This window comes from Lepus europaeus, chromosome 9 (assembly GCF_033115175.1).
Source record: "Lepus europaeus isolate LE1 chromosome 9, mLepTim1.pri, whole genome shotgun sequence".
Taxonomy (NCBI): domain Eukaryota; kingdom Metazoa; phylum Chordata; class Mammalia; order Lagomorpha; family Leporidae; genus Lepus; species Lepus europaeus.
Genome location: NC_084835.1, coordinates 11,638,691 through 11,654,894, shown reverse-complemented (window position 1 = coordinate 11,654,894; position 16,204 = coordinate 11,638,691). Strand labels below are relative to the sequence as shown.

The 16,204-nt window shown below is 45.4% G+C and overlaps 1 protein-coding gene and 1 long non-coding RNA gene across 2 annotated transcripts in view; one reads left to right on the top strand and one right to left on the bottom strand.

Moving 5' to 3' along the window:
• LOC133766425 (uncharacterized) overlaps positions 1-16,204 on the bottom strand; it is a 116,647-nt gene that overhangs the window by 16,098 nt on the left and 84,345 nt on the right. The window lies entirely within an intron of this gene.
• LOC133766666 (vomeronasal type-1 receptor 90-like) lies at positions 4,410-16,158 on the top strand. The gene is made up of 6 exons (XM_062200326.1): positions 4,410-5,334; positions 9,186-9,244; positions 10,288-10,439; positions 13,273-13,373; positions 13,460-13,593; positions 16,045-16,158. The coding sequence occupies exons 1-6, from the start codon at positions 4,410-4,412 to the stop codon at positions 16,156-16,158; spliced, it is 1,485 nt and encodes a 494-aa protein (XP_062056310.1).

Sequence of the window (16,204 nt, the reverse complement as noted above, 5' to 3'; positions counted from 1 at the left end):
AGTCTGCCAAACCAGCAGCCACGAATCCAATGATCCATGTCCCTGATCAGGGAAAGCCAGGGAAGAACTGGGTGGTGGATCATGCCTCAGCCTGAGTGAGCCCAGGCTACTGATGGACATTGTTGTATGTCCATAGCACTTGTATTAAACCCATGGTCTCACTGCTCTGCATGGTGGACATGCTGGGTGAGCAGTGTTTCCTGGGCATTTTACTTTTATCTCATTGAACTGCTGAATAGACAAACTTCCATCCCCTAAGTAGTTCCCTTCCTGAGGAATTTCATAAAATGAACACAGAGTTGCTCCAGATGCCCATGGCTGACAACTCTACTTTGGTAGCAGAGTCAGATCTGAAGCCTGGGACTCCTTCAATGCCAGGAGATCCTGGCTCCCCCCACACTGCTCCATCATCACTCAGGCCTCATATTCCTTGCTGTGGAGGCCTGAGGGCATGGATGTCTCAGTGCATCAGCCACAGAGGGCATAGGTTCCTGCCTTGTGCAGAGGTGTGAGCTCCATCTCCTGAAATGTTTGGACCATCAGCTGGCAGGGCTGAGTATTTATCACACGTGGGGCAAGCAAGGGTCCACTAGAGAATGAAAATAATGCAATGGGCTCCAAAGGATGCTAACTACCTTCACCCACGGCCATAAGACAACTTTTTCTATCTTACATGATCTTTGAAAGAGCTTGAAAACTGAAACTAAGCGCTTAAGCGTCATGGAATATATGACTAATGCCACTAAGAAACCAGGTGTTGTGTGTGTGAATAGATACAGATATGCTGGTGCTGCTCACAGTGTAGGAAGAGAACCCCCACCCCAGCCTGGGAAACTCATGGGGGCACCAGGGATCTCTCAGCCCACAGCAGAAGCACTGCACAGTGTGGAGTGGAATTTGACTATCATGTTATAAAAAGTTGAAGAACTTGGTGTTGTTTACCCAGGCAGGCCTTTTCTGACCCATACACAAGTGTCAGGGAACTCAAAACTAAGTTTTGAGCACAGCTCTCCCCAGGTTGCTATTACCCAAGAGAGAATGAAGGAAAATGAACAGGTGACAAGTTCCACTGGGGACTCCGTGTTCTCTGCTCCCCAAGGGGACTTCTTCACCTTTCCACAGACACCAAAATGACAATACAGAGAGATGAGCTCAGGGAGTCTTTTCTTTAAAATTCTGCAAGTTTCTCGCAGTGCATGGAATCCCCACCTTCCTGCTGGGTAAGTAGCTCTTTATTGCACAGATGGGGAATCAGGCACGGTGGGTTCCTAGGCAGGGAGAAAATTGAGACTACAGTGAGGTTTGTGGCAGCCTCAGAAGAGAGGTGGGCTCCAATGGTCCTCCACAGCTCAGGGGTGTTCTCTGTGCAACACAATGGGAAACGGTCTTATCAGCATATTTGCTATTTTAATTTGGTAACTCACAAATTTAGTCCATTGTTTCATATAAAACACTTTTTCTCTCCCATTCATTTCTTTGGATAAAATTACTATCATTTGCGTGGTGTATCATGTCACACCACTCGTTTTCCAATTAAGACTAAAACCGCTCTCATAAGCACACGTTAACCTGGGACTGGACAAGTTTCATTCAGTGTTACCAGCTATTTACTTTCATCTTCCTAAAACAGAACTATCATCTTATGATACTTTTTAAAACACCTAAATCCTTTAGAAGAATATCTATGTCCAGAAGAATGCTGTGAAATGGTAACCCTCCCCTTCCTGCACAATGTCTAGCAGAGTCTCCCCGTGAATACTTTGTGGTCCGGCTTCAATTTCACATCAGTGGTGTCAGCTCTTAGGCAATGAGGAAATTCCAAACCAGAAGACGGGGAACTGAGGCTGAAGTTACACTGGAAAGAGAGAAAAGGAAGAGATGGTGATAGGACCCTATCCCTCCCATCTCCAAATTTGGGGAGAGTAGTATCTCAGAATTATGTGTCCTACTATATGCTCTTAAACAGTCCAGCTTCTCCTTAGCACATCTTATTATAGAACCACAAATCTCTAATTATCTGTGAATGAAATTCAGCTTACAATCTTGATTTTATTATCAACATGTGAACATTTATTACTGGGATTTTATTCAATAGTATATGCCTCATATTAATAGGATTTTAAATAACTAACTTTGTTGCATGGGAACGCATCCAACAACTACGTCATAACCATTCTCCATCATGAACTTATCACTTAATTCACGTGCACTTCCTGACGTGGCTGAGATGGGAAGACTCAGGTCACTGTGGATAACCACCTTGTTGGCAGTGGCAGCCAAGAGGGGATCATCTGTAGAAAGCAATCATCTGTTTACTTAGACTGTGAACATATTCACTGTGGTTTCCACAAGGCAGGAACACAGAGAGAAAGAACCCTGGAACAGAGGGTGTTCAGCGCCTGCTACAGTGGTGCTCACTTCCTCTGCTCCTCCAGCAGGGTCGGAGCTGCCACATTAGGAGAGGACGGCGCTCTCTCAAGGTGAGCTCAGGAGGAGGACCTCACGGGGACAGCAGTGGCTGCAGTCTCTGCAGAGACCATTGTTCCCCAGGCCCTACACCTGTTCATACCCCTGCATACTCAGAATGCCCTCACACACAAATCTCTAGTAACATGCTTATCTATAGTTACAGATGAGAAAACTGGGGCTTACGTGTTAAGTAACAGCAGAATATCACACCTTTTGTAAATGTCAGATTGTAGATTTAAGGTTTGAGTCTATACTAATCACCATTTTATCTTTTATGTGTTAAGAATATTTTTCAAAAATGCCTGTTCAAGTCTTTTGCAGTTTCTTAACTGGATTGTTTATTTTGTTGTTGTTGAGTTTCTTGAGCTCTTTATAGATTATAGATATCAATCCCTTATCAGTTGCATAGTTTGGAAATATTTTCTTCCATTCTGTCAGCTGCCTCTTTACTTTCTGAATGTTTCTTCTGCGGTGCCAATGTTTCTTATTTGGACATAATCCCATTTGTCAATTCTGGCTTTGTTTACTTTTGCTTCTGGGGTCTTTTTCAAGCAGTCTTTGCCAATGCCAATGTCTTGTAGGGTGTCCTCAATGTTCTCTAATAATCTGATAATAATCTGATGGTATTGGGCTGAGAAAAACTGACACATCTGGAAACCATTAAACTTAGTGAAATAAGCCAGCCCCAGAAAGGGAAATACAATGTTCTGTCTGATCTGTGGTAACTAACAGGGTACCCAAAAGGCAATTTATAGGAGAGAATTTGACACTAATATATGATGATTTTAAACAGAAAATGTTTTGACTGCTGAGAAACAGCATTTTTTTTCTTCATACTATTTGTAAAACTGTTTACTTAGTGTAGGGTTAATCTAATGAATATAAAGATAATAGAAAATAGATCCTTGTAAAATATAAGAATGGGAATATGAGAGGGAGGGGGAAGAAAGATGGGAGTGTGGGCAGGAGGGGGGATAAGGAGGGAAAAATCACTATGTTCCTCAATCTACACATATAAAATGCATGAAGTTGGTATTCTTTAAATAAAATTAAAGATAATTTATTTTGAAAAAAAAATAAACCTAAGTAAACATAGTACTGACATAAGAAAATATGCACTTTTTTTGACAGGCAGAGTTAGTGAGAGAGAGAGACAGAGAGAAAGGTCTTCCTTCCGTTGGTTTACTCCCCTAATGGCCACCACGGCCCACACTGCACTGATGCAAAGCCAGGAGCCAGGTGCTTCCTTCAGGTCTCCCATGCGGGTGCAGGGACCCAAGCACTTGGGCCATCCTCCACTGCACTCCCAGGCCACAGCCGAGGGCTAGACTGGAAGAGGCGCAACCAGGACTAGTACCCAGCACCCCAACCAGAACTAGAACCCAGGGTGCCGGCGCCGCAGGTGGAGGATTAGCCTAGTGAGGCATGGCGCCGGCCAAAAAAAATATGCACATTTTATATACCCTTGACACCTACTACATCTGGGGATATAATTTTTTCTTCCCTAAAATTCTAATGTGAATTTACCAAAATTAATAGCACTCTTACTCTGAGCCCTCAAGTTCATTAGGATTTGCAGATCCAAAGGGAAACAACCCATTGCCCTTGACTATGAAAAGTCAAAACTAATACAAAATCAGGAAGCAATTTTCATATAATGGCAATTTTATCCTCTAGGTCCTGGGTGAGCCCTGTACTACAATCTATTATCCAAATATAACTGCCAATATATAACTAGAAACAGAGAAGCTTTAAGGAGCGTGTGAGGTGAACTTCATTACTTACAGGTAAAAAGGGGGTACAGTCACATTGATCCACATATGTGCATACAGGTAGGAGTTGTGGTGACAGATAAAAGACATAATATTTGCAATAAATGATTTTTCTTCTTTTTCCTCAAACCTTTACTAAATGAACTTTTCTATCACTGCCCAAAAAAGATGGGTAAAAACAATATACTTTTAAGTTTTATTGCTGTAAGAAATGGCTTTTACTTTGAAGTCTGCATTGGGATCACAGCCAATGCCTTCCTTCTTCTCTTCCACGTCCTCTGGTTCTTTCTCAAGCACAGGCCCAGGCCCACCGACCTGACAACTGGGCACTTGACCCTCATCCACCTGGAGATGCTGACCACCATCGGGTTCATAGCTGCAGATATTTTTGAGGCTCGGGAATTATGGGACGACATCACATGTAAAGCTGCCATCTACTCATACCAGGTGATGCGGGGCCTCTCCCTGGGCACCACCTGCCTGCTGAGTGTCCTCCAGGCCATTACCCTCAGCCCCAGGAGCTCGTGTTTGGCAAAGTTCAAGCGCACAGCCTCACATCACAACATGTGTGGGTTTCTCTTCCTATGGGTCTTCAATTTGTCCATCAGTGCTCATCTCTTAATCTCTACTGTTGCCACCAAAAATCAGACATCCAACAGTCTTATGTTTGTCACTAAATCTTGTTCTCTTTGGACCCTGAGCCATGTACTGAGGCACACATTTCACATCTTGGGGATCGTCAGGGATGTCTCCCTTGTAGGGCTCATGGCCCTCTCAAGTGGGTACATGGTGACTCTCCTGTGCAGGCACAAGAGGCAGTCCCAGCACCTTCACAGCACCAGCCTTTCTGCAAGAGCCTCCCCAGAGCACAGGGCCACCCGCACCATCCTGCTGCTCATGAGCATCTTTGTTCTCCTATACTTGTTGGACTGCATGGTATCTTCCTTTTCAGGAATCTGGTGGAAAAATGACCCGGGTCGCCTGTGTGTCCAGATGTTGCTGGGCAATGGCTATGCTACAATTTGTCCCTTCGTATTAATAAGTAGTGAAAGACGGAGGATCAAGCTTTTCAAATCCATGTGGGAGAAGGAGGGTAAATGTTTAATTGTTCATCAATAAATGTCTTTAGTTGAGAAAATATTTGGACTTTAAATTTATTCATGAGTGCCTGCAGGAAATGCTCTCTGGGTTCAATGAAATATATGGAGTTAAGGGAGCTTCAAGATGGCTCAATAGTGCAAAGCCACACTGGCCTAAGCACAGAAAGAAACAAACAAAAAAAAAGAATTCAACCACATTCTTCGGGGATTGACTGAGAAAATTTTAGTGGAGAATGGACTACATGGAACGATGAGGATTGAGGAAAAACTATTTCCAGCTGCTCTGGCATTTACGTGGGTGCCACTCATATGGGAGCACCACCTTCACAGTACAAAGTACAAGGAACCTGTGGCCTTGCCCACTTTGAATGAAGAATTCCACAGTCCCCACCAGCTTCAAGTCCAGTGTAGCCAGAGGTGCTCCACCATGCCCCAGTTGGGTATCACACTAGATTCTCAGTCCACACACAAAATATGGCCTTAGCTCCCTTGCCCACCCAGCATGCATCCCTGGGACTCAGGTATAAGCCTTAGGCACTCCACAAAGTACACTTGCACATTCCCAGGTAATAAAACTAAAACTTTCCCTCAAGAGGGTATTAACAAGAAATGTCTCTGATATGCAAAAATCAATATGAAAACCAAAAACATGTACACAGAAGGTAATAAATGCCCCTAGAAGTACACAGTAACACATTAATATTGGAGTGTGAAGGAGGGGAGATTGACTAAATGACCTGAAAAAACAATTCAGAAGAAAGGCTCTAAGGTTACTCGACAACAGTTAAATGGCCTAACGGGATCAGTACATGGTATGTGTGAGATATTCTGCAGAGAGAGAGTTATTAAAAACAGAAACACTGGAAAGAAGCAGTCAATAGGTCAAATTAAAAATGCAGTGGAAATCCTGAACAGACCAGTGAGGCTGAAGATAGAATATCTGATTATGGGAACAGATCTTTTGAAATATTTTAATCAGGGGCTGCTGCTGTGGCATAGCGCGTAAAACTCAAATTGGACACCAGTTTGAGTCCTGGCTGCTGCACTTCTGATCCAACTCCCTGTTAATGTTCCTGAGAAAGCAGTGGAAGATCACCCAAGTCCTTGGGCCCACGCATCTACATGGGAGACCTGGAAGGAGCTCCGGGCTCCAGGGTTCAGATCGGCTCACCTCCAGCTGTTGCAGTCATTTTGAGAGTGAACCAGTGGATCTAAGTCCCCTCTCTCTGCCTCAGCTTCTCTGTAACTCTGCCTTCCAAATAAATATATCATTTTTTTTAAAAAAAATAGTTATTTCAATCAGACCAGAGCTATTGGTACCTTCAAACGACTAAATACACCAATCATAGCAGTTCTAAAAATTTGGAAAATATTCCCAATTCATGGAATTGAAGAATTAATATAATAAAAGTGTCCACACTGCCCAAAGCCATTTACAGATTCAGTGTGACACCAATAAAAATTCCAAGGACCTGCTTCAGAGTGCTAGAAAAGGCAATCCTGAAATTCACATGGAAACACTAAAGACGACAGACAGCCAAAGCGATTAAACAATGAAGACAAAACTAGAGACAGAACATCACTAGATTCCAGATTTACTGCACAGCTACTATAATCAAAATGGACTGCTACTTGTGAAGAGCCAAAGTCACTGAAGAGCCAAAGTGACTCTATTCTGAAACAATAAAAAAGCAGCCTTCGTTTCCCATAGCAGACCCGAGTCCTTGTAAAAGCAGGCATTCAGGCATTCCAGAGATATCAAAGCTTACCAAGGACAGCTAGCTCAGCAGACCAAGGGCAGCTCAGTAGAGATCACCAAATGAGGTAACTCCCTGAATCCCAGCCAAACAGAGACCTCCCCCCTGCCCTGCCCAATCACAAAAGGCCCTGCACCCTAAGCCCTTGCTGACGTATCTTCCCTTTAAAAACGTCCCTGAACAAAGACCTGGGCCTTTCCTCCTTCCTCCGCTGTGCCCGTTGGTTGGATGAGGTCCCTGTCGCGGCTTGTACCTTTTTAATAAAAACCTTGCTTTTGCATTTCGGTGTGATTGGGTGCTGATAGCTTCTTGGGGATCTACTTATCTGGGCATAACATCTTGGGGGCTCATCTGGGATCCTCAGAAGCCCCTAGCAGCCTTGACCCCGAAGGCTTATACCAGTCGGCTGGGTGAGTTCATTGTTTAACTGTGTCTAACTCTGAATCTGTAGCATCGGCCACCATTCCATCTGTATTCTGAATCTGTGGAGGGTCACTACCCGAGCGGACACGCTCGCAGGGCACACCCCAGAGGAAATGGGAGACATCCCAATTCCTCACCTGGGTGAGAATCCCGGTCTTGAAATCCTTGCATCTGGGACCTGGGAAGGTCCCATCTGTAATTCTGGTGGGGATTCTGAACTCAAGATGCTCCCATCTGGGACCTGGGAAGGTCCCATCTGTAATTCTGGTGGGGATTCTGAACTCAAGATGCTCCTGTCTGGGACCTGGGAAGGTCCCATCTGTACCAGGGGATGAAGAGGGACTGCTGCAGAGTTCTCGTCCCATCTGTATGGTCTTTGGTCTCCTTTAGCCTCTTTCCTCGGAGCAATCAAGACCTTCTGTAATAAGCCCATCTGAATCTGTCCGCAGAAATTCTGTGCAGGCCCCGAGTTTGATCGTCTTTTTGTTAAGTGGTGTTTGTTTTGTGTTATTTCTGTTGACGACTGACTTAACTGGACAGAGCATGGGGGCAACTCCATCCTCTCCATGGATCAAACTCTTGAACATTGGAAAAATGTCAAAAAGGTGGCTCATGATAACAATGAAAGTAAGGGAAGTCAGCAAGCCGGATCTGTAACTTCAGGATAAGGATTGGCTCTAAGGGCAGGGTTGGTAAGGCTGGGGCGTGAAGTGGGGCAGGGCGCTGGGCATGCGCCACAGCTGAACAAGATACCATCGCCCCCCATGCCTGGGGCACCCTCCCCCAGCTGGGTCCATGTGCATGCACGCTGGGAGGATCCAGTGGGCCTCCAGACGGGGGACCGGGCCCCCGGGCACCTGGGGGGCCGGCAGCGGCAACTCTGGACGTGAGCTGGGCCCAGCTGCAGTGAGGGTCGCAGCCGCCCTCAGGGAGCCCAGCAGGCATTGCACGTGTGCATGTACATGGAGGCGCCCTGGTGCCACGGTGCTGCGTGGGCAAGCACTCTCCCCGCGCCGGGTGTGCCCCCGGGGCCACAATTCCATGGTGCCTCACCTTGGCCGGTGCCTAACAGCTGACTTAGAACTGGCGTGGACCAGAGGAATCTGGCTGTTAAATTAAAACAAAGCCTCGTGAGGGACTGTGGCAGGTGTTGACGCAATGTGATTTCTGCCCAGTGCTCTGAATTCAAAGAGAAGAAATTCAATGAAGCACAGGGAAGCAGGAGGGAGCCCTGGGGACAGTTCTCTTTTCTTTGTTAAGGGCAGGGCGCCCTGGAATGGGTTTGCCCCGAGAGAGGGGGCCATGCATTGGAAAACATTGCTGTTCTGGTAGCATTTGGTGAGCTCTCGCTGACCCTTGAAAATCCAGGAAAGGGTGTAAATCTCTCGCCAGGCCGTATCCATATCCACAGCAGGTCTACAAGGTGAACAGCCTCTGGCATGTTGGAACAATGTAAATGTTAAAAAGGACAACTGCATTTGGGTTAATTTCTGTTCCTCAAAAAGGCCCACTTTTAATGTGGGCTGGCCCAGGGAAGGAACTTTTAACCTGGGTGGTATTTCCAGAGCTAAAGATTTGGTTTTTCAGCCTCGAACTGACCGACCCCCTCCCCTGGGTCGAATCTCTTCTATCTTCCATTTCTAACCCAATCTGCCCCCTCACAGGTGTTCCCTGTAAAACCGAGAGAAGAACAGAAACTACCCGTTCTTCACAGGGGAAACGGGTGAGTCTGAAATTTTTCCTGTACCTTATTTTCCTCCTACAGGAAATGTTTCACCACGATGAGAGGAGGCAGTGGGACAATGGGAGGAGCTCCCCCAGGGGCTGGCCCAGTCTACTCAGAGCTGCAGGGGAGTCACACCCCAGCCAGATACCATGGTTTCTCTGCCTCTTATGCCGGAGCCCCACGGCACAAAGTGAGGACAGACTCCATGTCTATTGCCAGGCTCTGTTGGCAGGTCTCAAATCGGCGGTGCACAAGACTGGCGCAAAATTCAATTTGGCCTTAGAGACTGGCATGGATTAGGTAACTCTCCTCCCCTTTAACTTATCTCAGAATTTGACCTTTGTCTTAGAACCAGGTCTGGACCAAAGTCTACTTTCCCTGTCTTATCACAAATTGGATATCCCACCCTTCTGATGGCTCTTCTGTTTTATCTCGAGCAAGCCAGAAGATATTGCTTTGTAACTTGCTGAACTTATTTTGCAATTTGTTTTAACAAATTTCTGGGTGGTCAGTACTCAAGGAAACAGTAATAGGTAATTAGCACTTGTTTTATATAGATACAATTTTAATTTTAATTAAATTCAGAGAGATATAATATCAGCATCTTAAGTAATTTAGGTGTAACTGCTAATTTAAATTGGGTAAAGACAAATGAGATAAATGTGTCTAAATGTAAACTTGGGTACTCTCAACACCTTATGTTCTATAGAAAAAACACTTGAATTTGCTAACGTGTTTTCATAGATTGTCCATATAAAAATAGTTCAACATCACTTAAAAAGTAATTAATGCTGAAATTTGATGTGTTACCTTGTTTAAAAATGTTGCCTTGATTTAAGATCGCTGAAAGCTTCTTGGGGATCTACTTATCTGGGCATAACACCTGCACTAAAATAGACCTATTTACCAATGGCGCACAATATAAATCCCAGAAATTAATGCATGCCTTTACAACCAACTAGTCTCTGGCAAACAAGCTAAAGAAATTCCCTGAAGATTAGAGTCCCTTCAACAACAGAAAACTGTATTTCCCCATGCAGAAGACTAAACAAGGTATGTACCTTACACCCTACACAAAAATCAACTCAGAGTGGATCAAGCATCTAAACCAACGACCCAAAATCATCAAATTGCTAAAGGAAAACACAGGAGAAATGCTTCACGATGTCCGTAGCCATGATAAATATTTCAGGTATTGTGGTGGAATGAGAAGGCCACGGCAAGATGGTCACTGGCAACCAATTGGCAGTTACTCAGGAACGGCTTCAGAACCTACTAGGCAATGGAGCCTACCTGGCAACAGGCACTGATTGGTTAGGGCATAAACCGGGCCCTGCACCACATGGGAGACCAGGAGAAGCACCTGGCTCCTGCCTTTGGATCAGCGTGGTACGCTGGCCACATCGCGCTGGCCGTGGCGGCCACTGGAGGGTGAACCAACAGCAAAGGAAGACCTTTCTCTCTGTCTTTCTCTCTCACTGTCCACTCTGCCTGTCAAAAAAAATATATATAGGCCAAGTCCTACAAGGAAAACAACTGTCAACCCAGAGTAATGCACCATCACCCAGTGAAGCTCTGATACAAACAAAGGGAAAGAAAGAAACTTGTAAAGAATGAAAATTCAAAGAATCTGACCACCTTACAAATGACACATAAGGTTGTACTACACATAGGAACAGAAACGCATAATAACATCAGGGAAGAATATGAAGGCAGAATACCTCGTATTCAAAGAGCAAAGAAGATCCAAAACAAACAACATGAATATTTATGGGGTTAATGGCAGGACCAAGACATTGCTTAGCATTAATAACCTAAAATACAAATGGACTACATCCTACTAAAAGATGCATACTGGGTAAATGGATGAATAAACAAAATCCATCTTTTTGCTGCCTCTAAGAAACTTCTCCCTAACAAACGTATGCACACACTGAAAATGAAAGGATGAAGAAGGGCATTTCATGCAAATGGAATAAGAAACTAGCACGAGTATCTAAGTATCAGACAAAATAGACTTTAAGACAAAACCAGTAAGAGACACAGAGGTCAAAACATAACAGTTAAGTCAGAAATTCAAAGAAAAATGTAACTATAGTAGATGTTTAAATAGCATCCAACTGTTTAAAGTAAATGTTGGCCGGTGCCACGGCTCAATAGGCTAATCCTCCGCCTTGTAGCGCCGGCACACTGGGTTCTAGTCCTGGTCGGGGCGGCGCATTCTGTCCCGGTTCCCCTCTTCCAGGCCAGCTCTCTGCTGTAGCCAGAGAGTGCAGTGGAGGATGGCCCAAGTGCTTGGGCCCTGCACCCGCATAGGAGACCAGGATAAGCACCTGGCTCCTGCCAATGGATCAGCGCAGTGTGCCGGCCGCTGCGCGCCAGCCGCGGCAGCCATTGAAGGGTGAACCAATGGCAAAAGGAAGACCTTTCTCTCTGTCTGTCTCTCTCACTGTCCACTCTGCCTGTCAAAAAATAAAAATAAATAAATAAACAAACAAATAAATCATCCAACTGCCCAAAAACCATGAGAAGTCGAGCAGGTGCAGTTCTGGTGTCCTCTCAGGTGCCCAGCTCTGGAGCATATTTTAAGCCCACAGGTGCCCTGGTGGTCTCACATCTGCTTGCCTCATGAAAGTCTTACAATGAGGAATGTTACCAGCCATGTATGTCATACAGATAAAGGTGTAAATACACTTAAAAATAAAAGCATACAGTGACAGAGGAAAAAAGCCTGTTCAAACTTTGGAAAATAAGCAAGATTAGGTTTCTCCTAATTGTTGCTGCAGGTAGATGCTTGAGTAACAGCCAGCTGAGCCAGCTGCTGAGACAGGGGCATGAGCACAGGGAGCACCAGACTTCATGCTTGGCACAGGGGTCCCCGCCCTACGTGGGTTCCAGGGCTACTGAGTCTGTTGGATCAGCAGCCACAGATCCAATGAGCCACGGCCCTGATCAGGGAAAGTCAGGGCAGAACTGGGTGGTGGGTCACACTTAGCACAGCTGGAGTGAACCCAGGCTACTGATGGACACACGTTGCCCATAGCATTTGTATTAAACCCATGGTCTCACTGCTCTGCTTGATGGACAAACTGGATGAGCAATAGTGTTTCCTAGGCATTTTACTTTTATGTCATTGAACTGTTGGACAGAAACTTTTCTACTCTAAGTGGTTCTCTTCCAAATGAGTTTAATAAAATGAAGCAATACAGAACTGCTCCAAACTGTCTGACACCTCTATGTTGGGAGGACAGGCAGATCTGAAGCCTGGGGCTCCTCCAATGCCAGGAGATCCCGGCTCCCCCCACACTGCTCCATCATCACTCAGCCCTCATTTTCCTTGCCCTGGGAGCTGAGGGCATGGATGTCTCAGTGCATCAGCCACAGAGTGCACAGGTCCCGGCCTTGTGCAGAGCTGTGAGCTTCATCTCCTGAAGGGTCTGGACCATCACCAGGCAGGGGCTGTGTTTGTATCACACGTGGGGACACAGCAAGGGTCACTGGAGAATGAAAATGATGAAATGGGTTACAAGTGGAGTTGGCTGCCCTCACCCATAGATGTAAGAGAGGTTTTTATTCCTATTTAGTCTGAGAGAGCTTGAAAATTCAAACTAAGATCAGACATCATGGAATATACAACTAATGCCACTTGCATATGAAGTTCAGTGTGTGTGACTGGATGCCAGGCCCTGGCTGCCCCTCGTGCTGTAAGGAGAGGACCCTCAGCCCCAGAGAACTCATGGAGGCCACCAGGGGTCTCTAAGTCCATGGCAGGGGCACTGCACAGTGTGGAACTGGTCAGGACTAAGGTGCTCTCAGAACAAACTGGGAGAACTTGGTGTTGTCGACAGGGCTGGGCCCGTTTTGACCTCACACAAGTGTCAGGGAACTCACAGCAAAGTTTGGAGCTCAGCTCTCCCCAGATTGCTATGCAGGAGGGAATAGAGGAACTTGCAGAGACAGGTGACAGGTTCCACTGGGGACTCTGTGTTCTGTGCTCCCCAGCGGGATCTGTCCCCTTTCCCCAGGCACCACAATGACAATCCACAAAGAGATGAGCTCAGGACGACCTTCCTTAAAAGCCTGCAGTTCCTCTCAGGTGCATGGATCCTCCCAGCTGTCGTCCTGGGTAAGTGCCTCTTTATTCCACAGATGGGCAGTCAGGGCAGGTGGGTCTCTAGGCAGGGTGTGATGGGGGACAAATTGTGACTACAGGGAGCTTTGTGGCAGCCTCAGAAGAGACAGGGCTGCAACAGTCCTCCACAGCTCAGGAGAGTTCTCTCTGCAACACGATGGGGAAATCTCAGGATATTCTCAGTGTGCAGTCAGCACAGTGTGGAAGCAGCTGTGTGAGTGGACTGTGTCTTCAGCCGTTCCTCCTGATCCTCACGGAGACACTATCAGCAGGTGGCCCTGGATGCACCCAAAATTGTCCTTTTACTTTATTGTAATTCTGAGAAAAGAGGAAAAGCTTTTCAGCTCCTTTTCCTCTAAAGCAAAAATAAAACTTTTCCAAAGGTTTTGGGGAATGATTCACCTGAAATGATTCCCTCATATGACCCCAACTCTGCGGCACTGTACGTCCTGCCTTTCTTAGAAAAACTCCTGAGAAACACTGCACGGACGTAGCCCTGAGTCAGAATTACCAATGCTGACAGAAGCTGGCAAGTCAGTTTTATACTGTGATGGACTCGTCCTTGTGAGGTTCAACTACATTTAAGATATGAAACAAAGCAAAGCCTGCAAAAGGGAGCTTCAAAGAGTTCAGATAATATTTGAATTAAAAGACAAGTGTATTTTTATTTTTCTATTTTTTATTTGACAGAGAGAGAGAGAGAGAGAGAGAGAGAGAGGTCTTCTTTCCATTAGTTCACTCCCCAAATGGTTGCTATGGATAGCGTTGTGCCGATCCAAAGCTAGGAGCCAGGTGCTTCCTCCTGGTGGTCTCCCATGCGGATGCAGTTGCCCAAGCACTTGGGTCACCCTCCAATTCCCTCCCAGGCCACAGCAGAGAGCTGGACTGGAAGAGGAGCAACCGGGAGTAGAACCCGGTGCCCATATGGGATACCGGCACTGCAGGCAGAAGATTAACCAAGTCAGCCATGGCGCCGGCCCCAGCATTACAATTAACAGTTTAAAAACCTTCCATAGACAAGGAATTCAATGTTTCAAGAAAATCATGTTTCAATTGTTTTTTGATGTTCATATATTTCAATTAACAGAAATCCTCAAATGCTTCAAATAACCAAAAAGAAATTTACAATTTTAATTTCATTGCAATCTTTTAAAGTGTCACATTAAAATATTAATCTAATAAAGGTCATAAATTAAAACACTGTCAGATTTGGGGTATCCGGTGTAACAGATACACAGTACACAGGGGAGTTTCATATTAACACAGGACAGAAAGGGATGGCTGTTCTGTTTGCTTGATGGCAGCACAGGACCCTTAACACGCAGAGAGAGGAGAATAGCGAGACACATATTTTCCTGTTTTTCCCCGAGCATATCATAGGATTAAAGCTTATCTTGCTACAAGTATGGAGAAGATCATGTCATTTACTTGATCATTTCTTTGAGGAAAAAATGGTTAAATATTCTACATACTACTATGCAGTTTCCATTGTAGAAAACTGCACATTTTCCAAGGTTTAGACCAAATTCCCACATGCTCTGGAATTCTTAGATGCTAAACACAAATTTTGCTTAAACCCTTCCGCTGCTCCTTAGCAACACAGATGGTAGATTACAACACTGTAATTTGCTGTGGATGCAATTCAGCCTGACACTCTGATTTTCAGATGATACAGATGTCAATATTACTAGGGTTTTTAAATGCTATGATATGCCTCAAACTTCTAGGATTGGAAGCAAAGTGTATGGGAACACTGCACAGGGGAGACATCCATAGTAGCTCATAACCAAGTTCTCCAGCATACACTCAACACTTGGATCCCAGGCTCTCCCTGGCATGTGGAAGACAGGAAGGCTCAGGCCTCTGTGAAGAGCCTTTTAGAACCACCTTCTAGAACCACCTTCCTGTTGCAGGCAGAGGAAGTGCCCCATCAGTATCTCCATCTGCTTAGACTATGAACATAGTCACTGCGGTTTCCACAAGCCAGGAACACAGAGAAGGAACCGTGGAACAGAGGGCGTTCAGCACCTGCTACTGTGATGCTCACGGCCCCCTGCTCCTCTAGGCAGGGACAGGGCTGGAAAGTAAGGAGAGGACGGCACTCTCTCAAGGTGAGCTCATGAGGAAAACCTCACTGGGACAGCAATGGCTGCAGTTTCCACAGAGACCACTGTTCCACAGGCACTGTGCTTGTTCACACGTTTACCTAACACCTACACACACAGCATCTCTAGTAAGTGACACGCTCACTGTAGTTACTGATGAGATGACTTGGGCTCATGTGTTCACTGACACTTGAAGGTCACACATTTAGCAAAACTCAGATCAGACATTTAAATTCGGAATCTATACTAACCAACCTTTGCTCTCTCATGTATTAAGAGTGTTTATATGAAAATAAACAAAAATAAATATCATAGCAGTGAGATAAAACTAAGTGCACACATGGATATACCATTGATTATTATTACATGGGCAGTCGGATTTCTGCTTTCCTAAAGTGCTGATTAGAAATCACCAAAAATTCTAGTACTCTTATTATGTAATCAGAATTTTATCAGGATTTGCAGATTCAAGGGGAAACTCATTGCCCTCAACACTGAAAAAGTAAAAAGAGGGTAACACTCTGCAGGCACCTTTCACATAATGGCAATTTTACTGTCAGGTCCTGCGGGAGCTGAGCAGTGGGATGCAGTATCCAACCACAACTGGCAGGTGTGCAGCAGAAACAGAGCGGCTACCTGGAGAGGGTGAGAGGGGCTGCAGTAACCCGGGGTAAGAGCATGCACTGGGATTGATCCACATGGATCCACAAGGGGGTACTG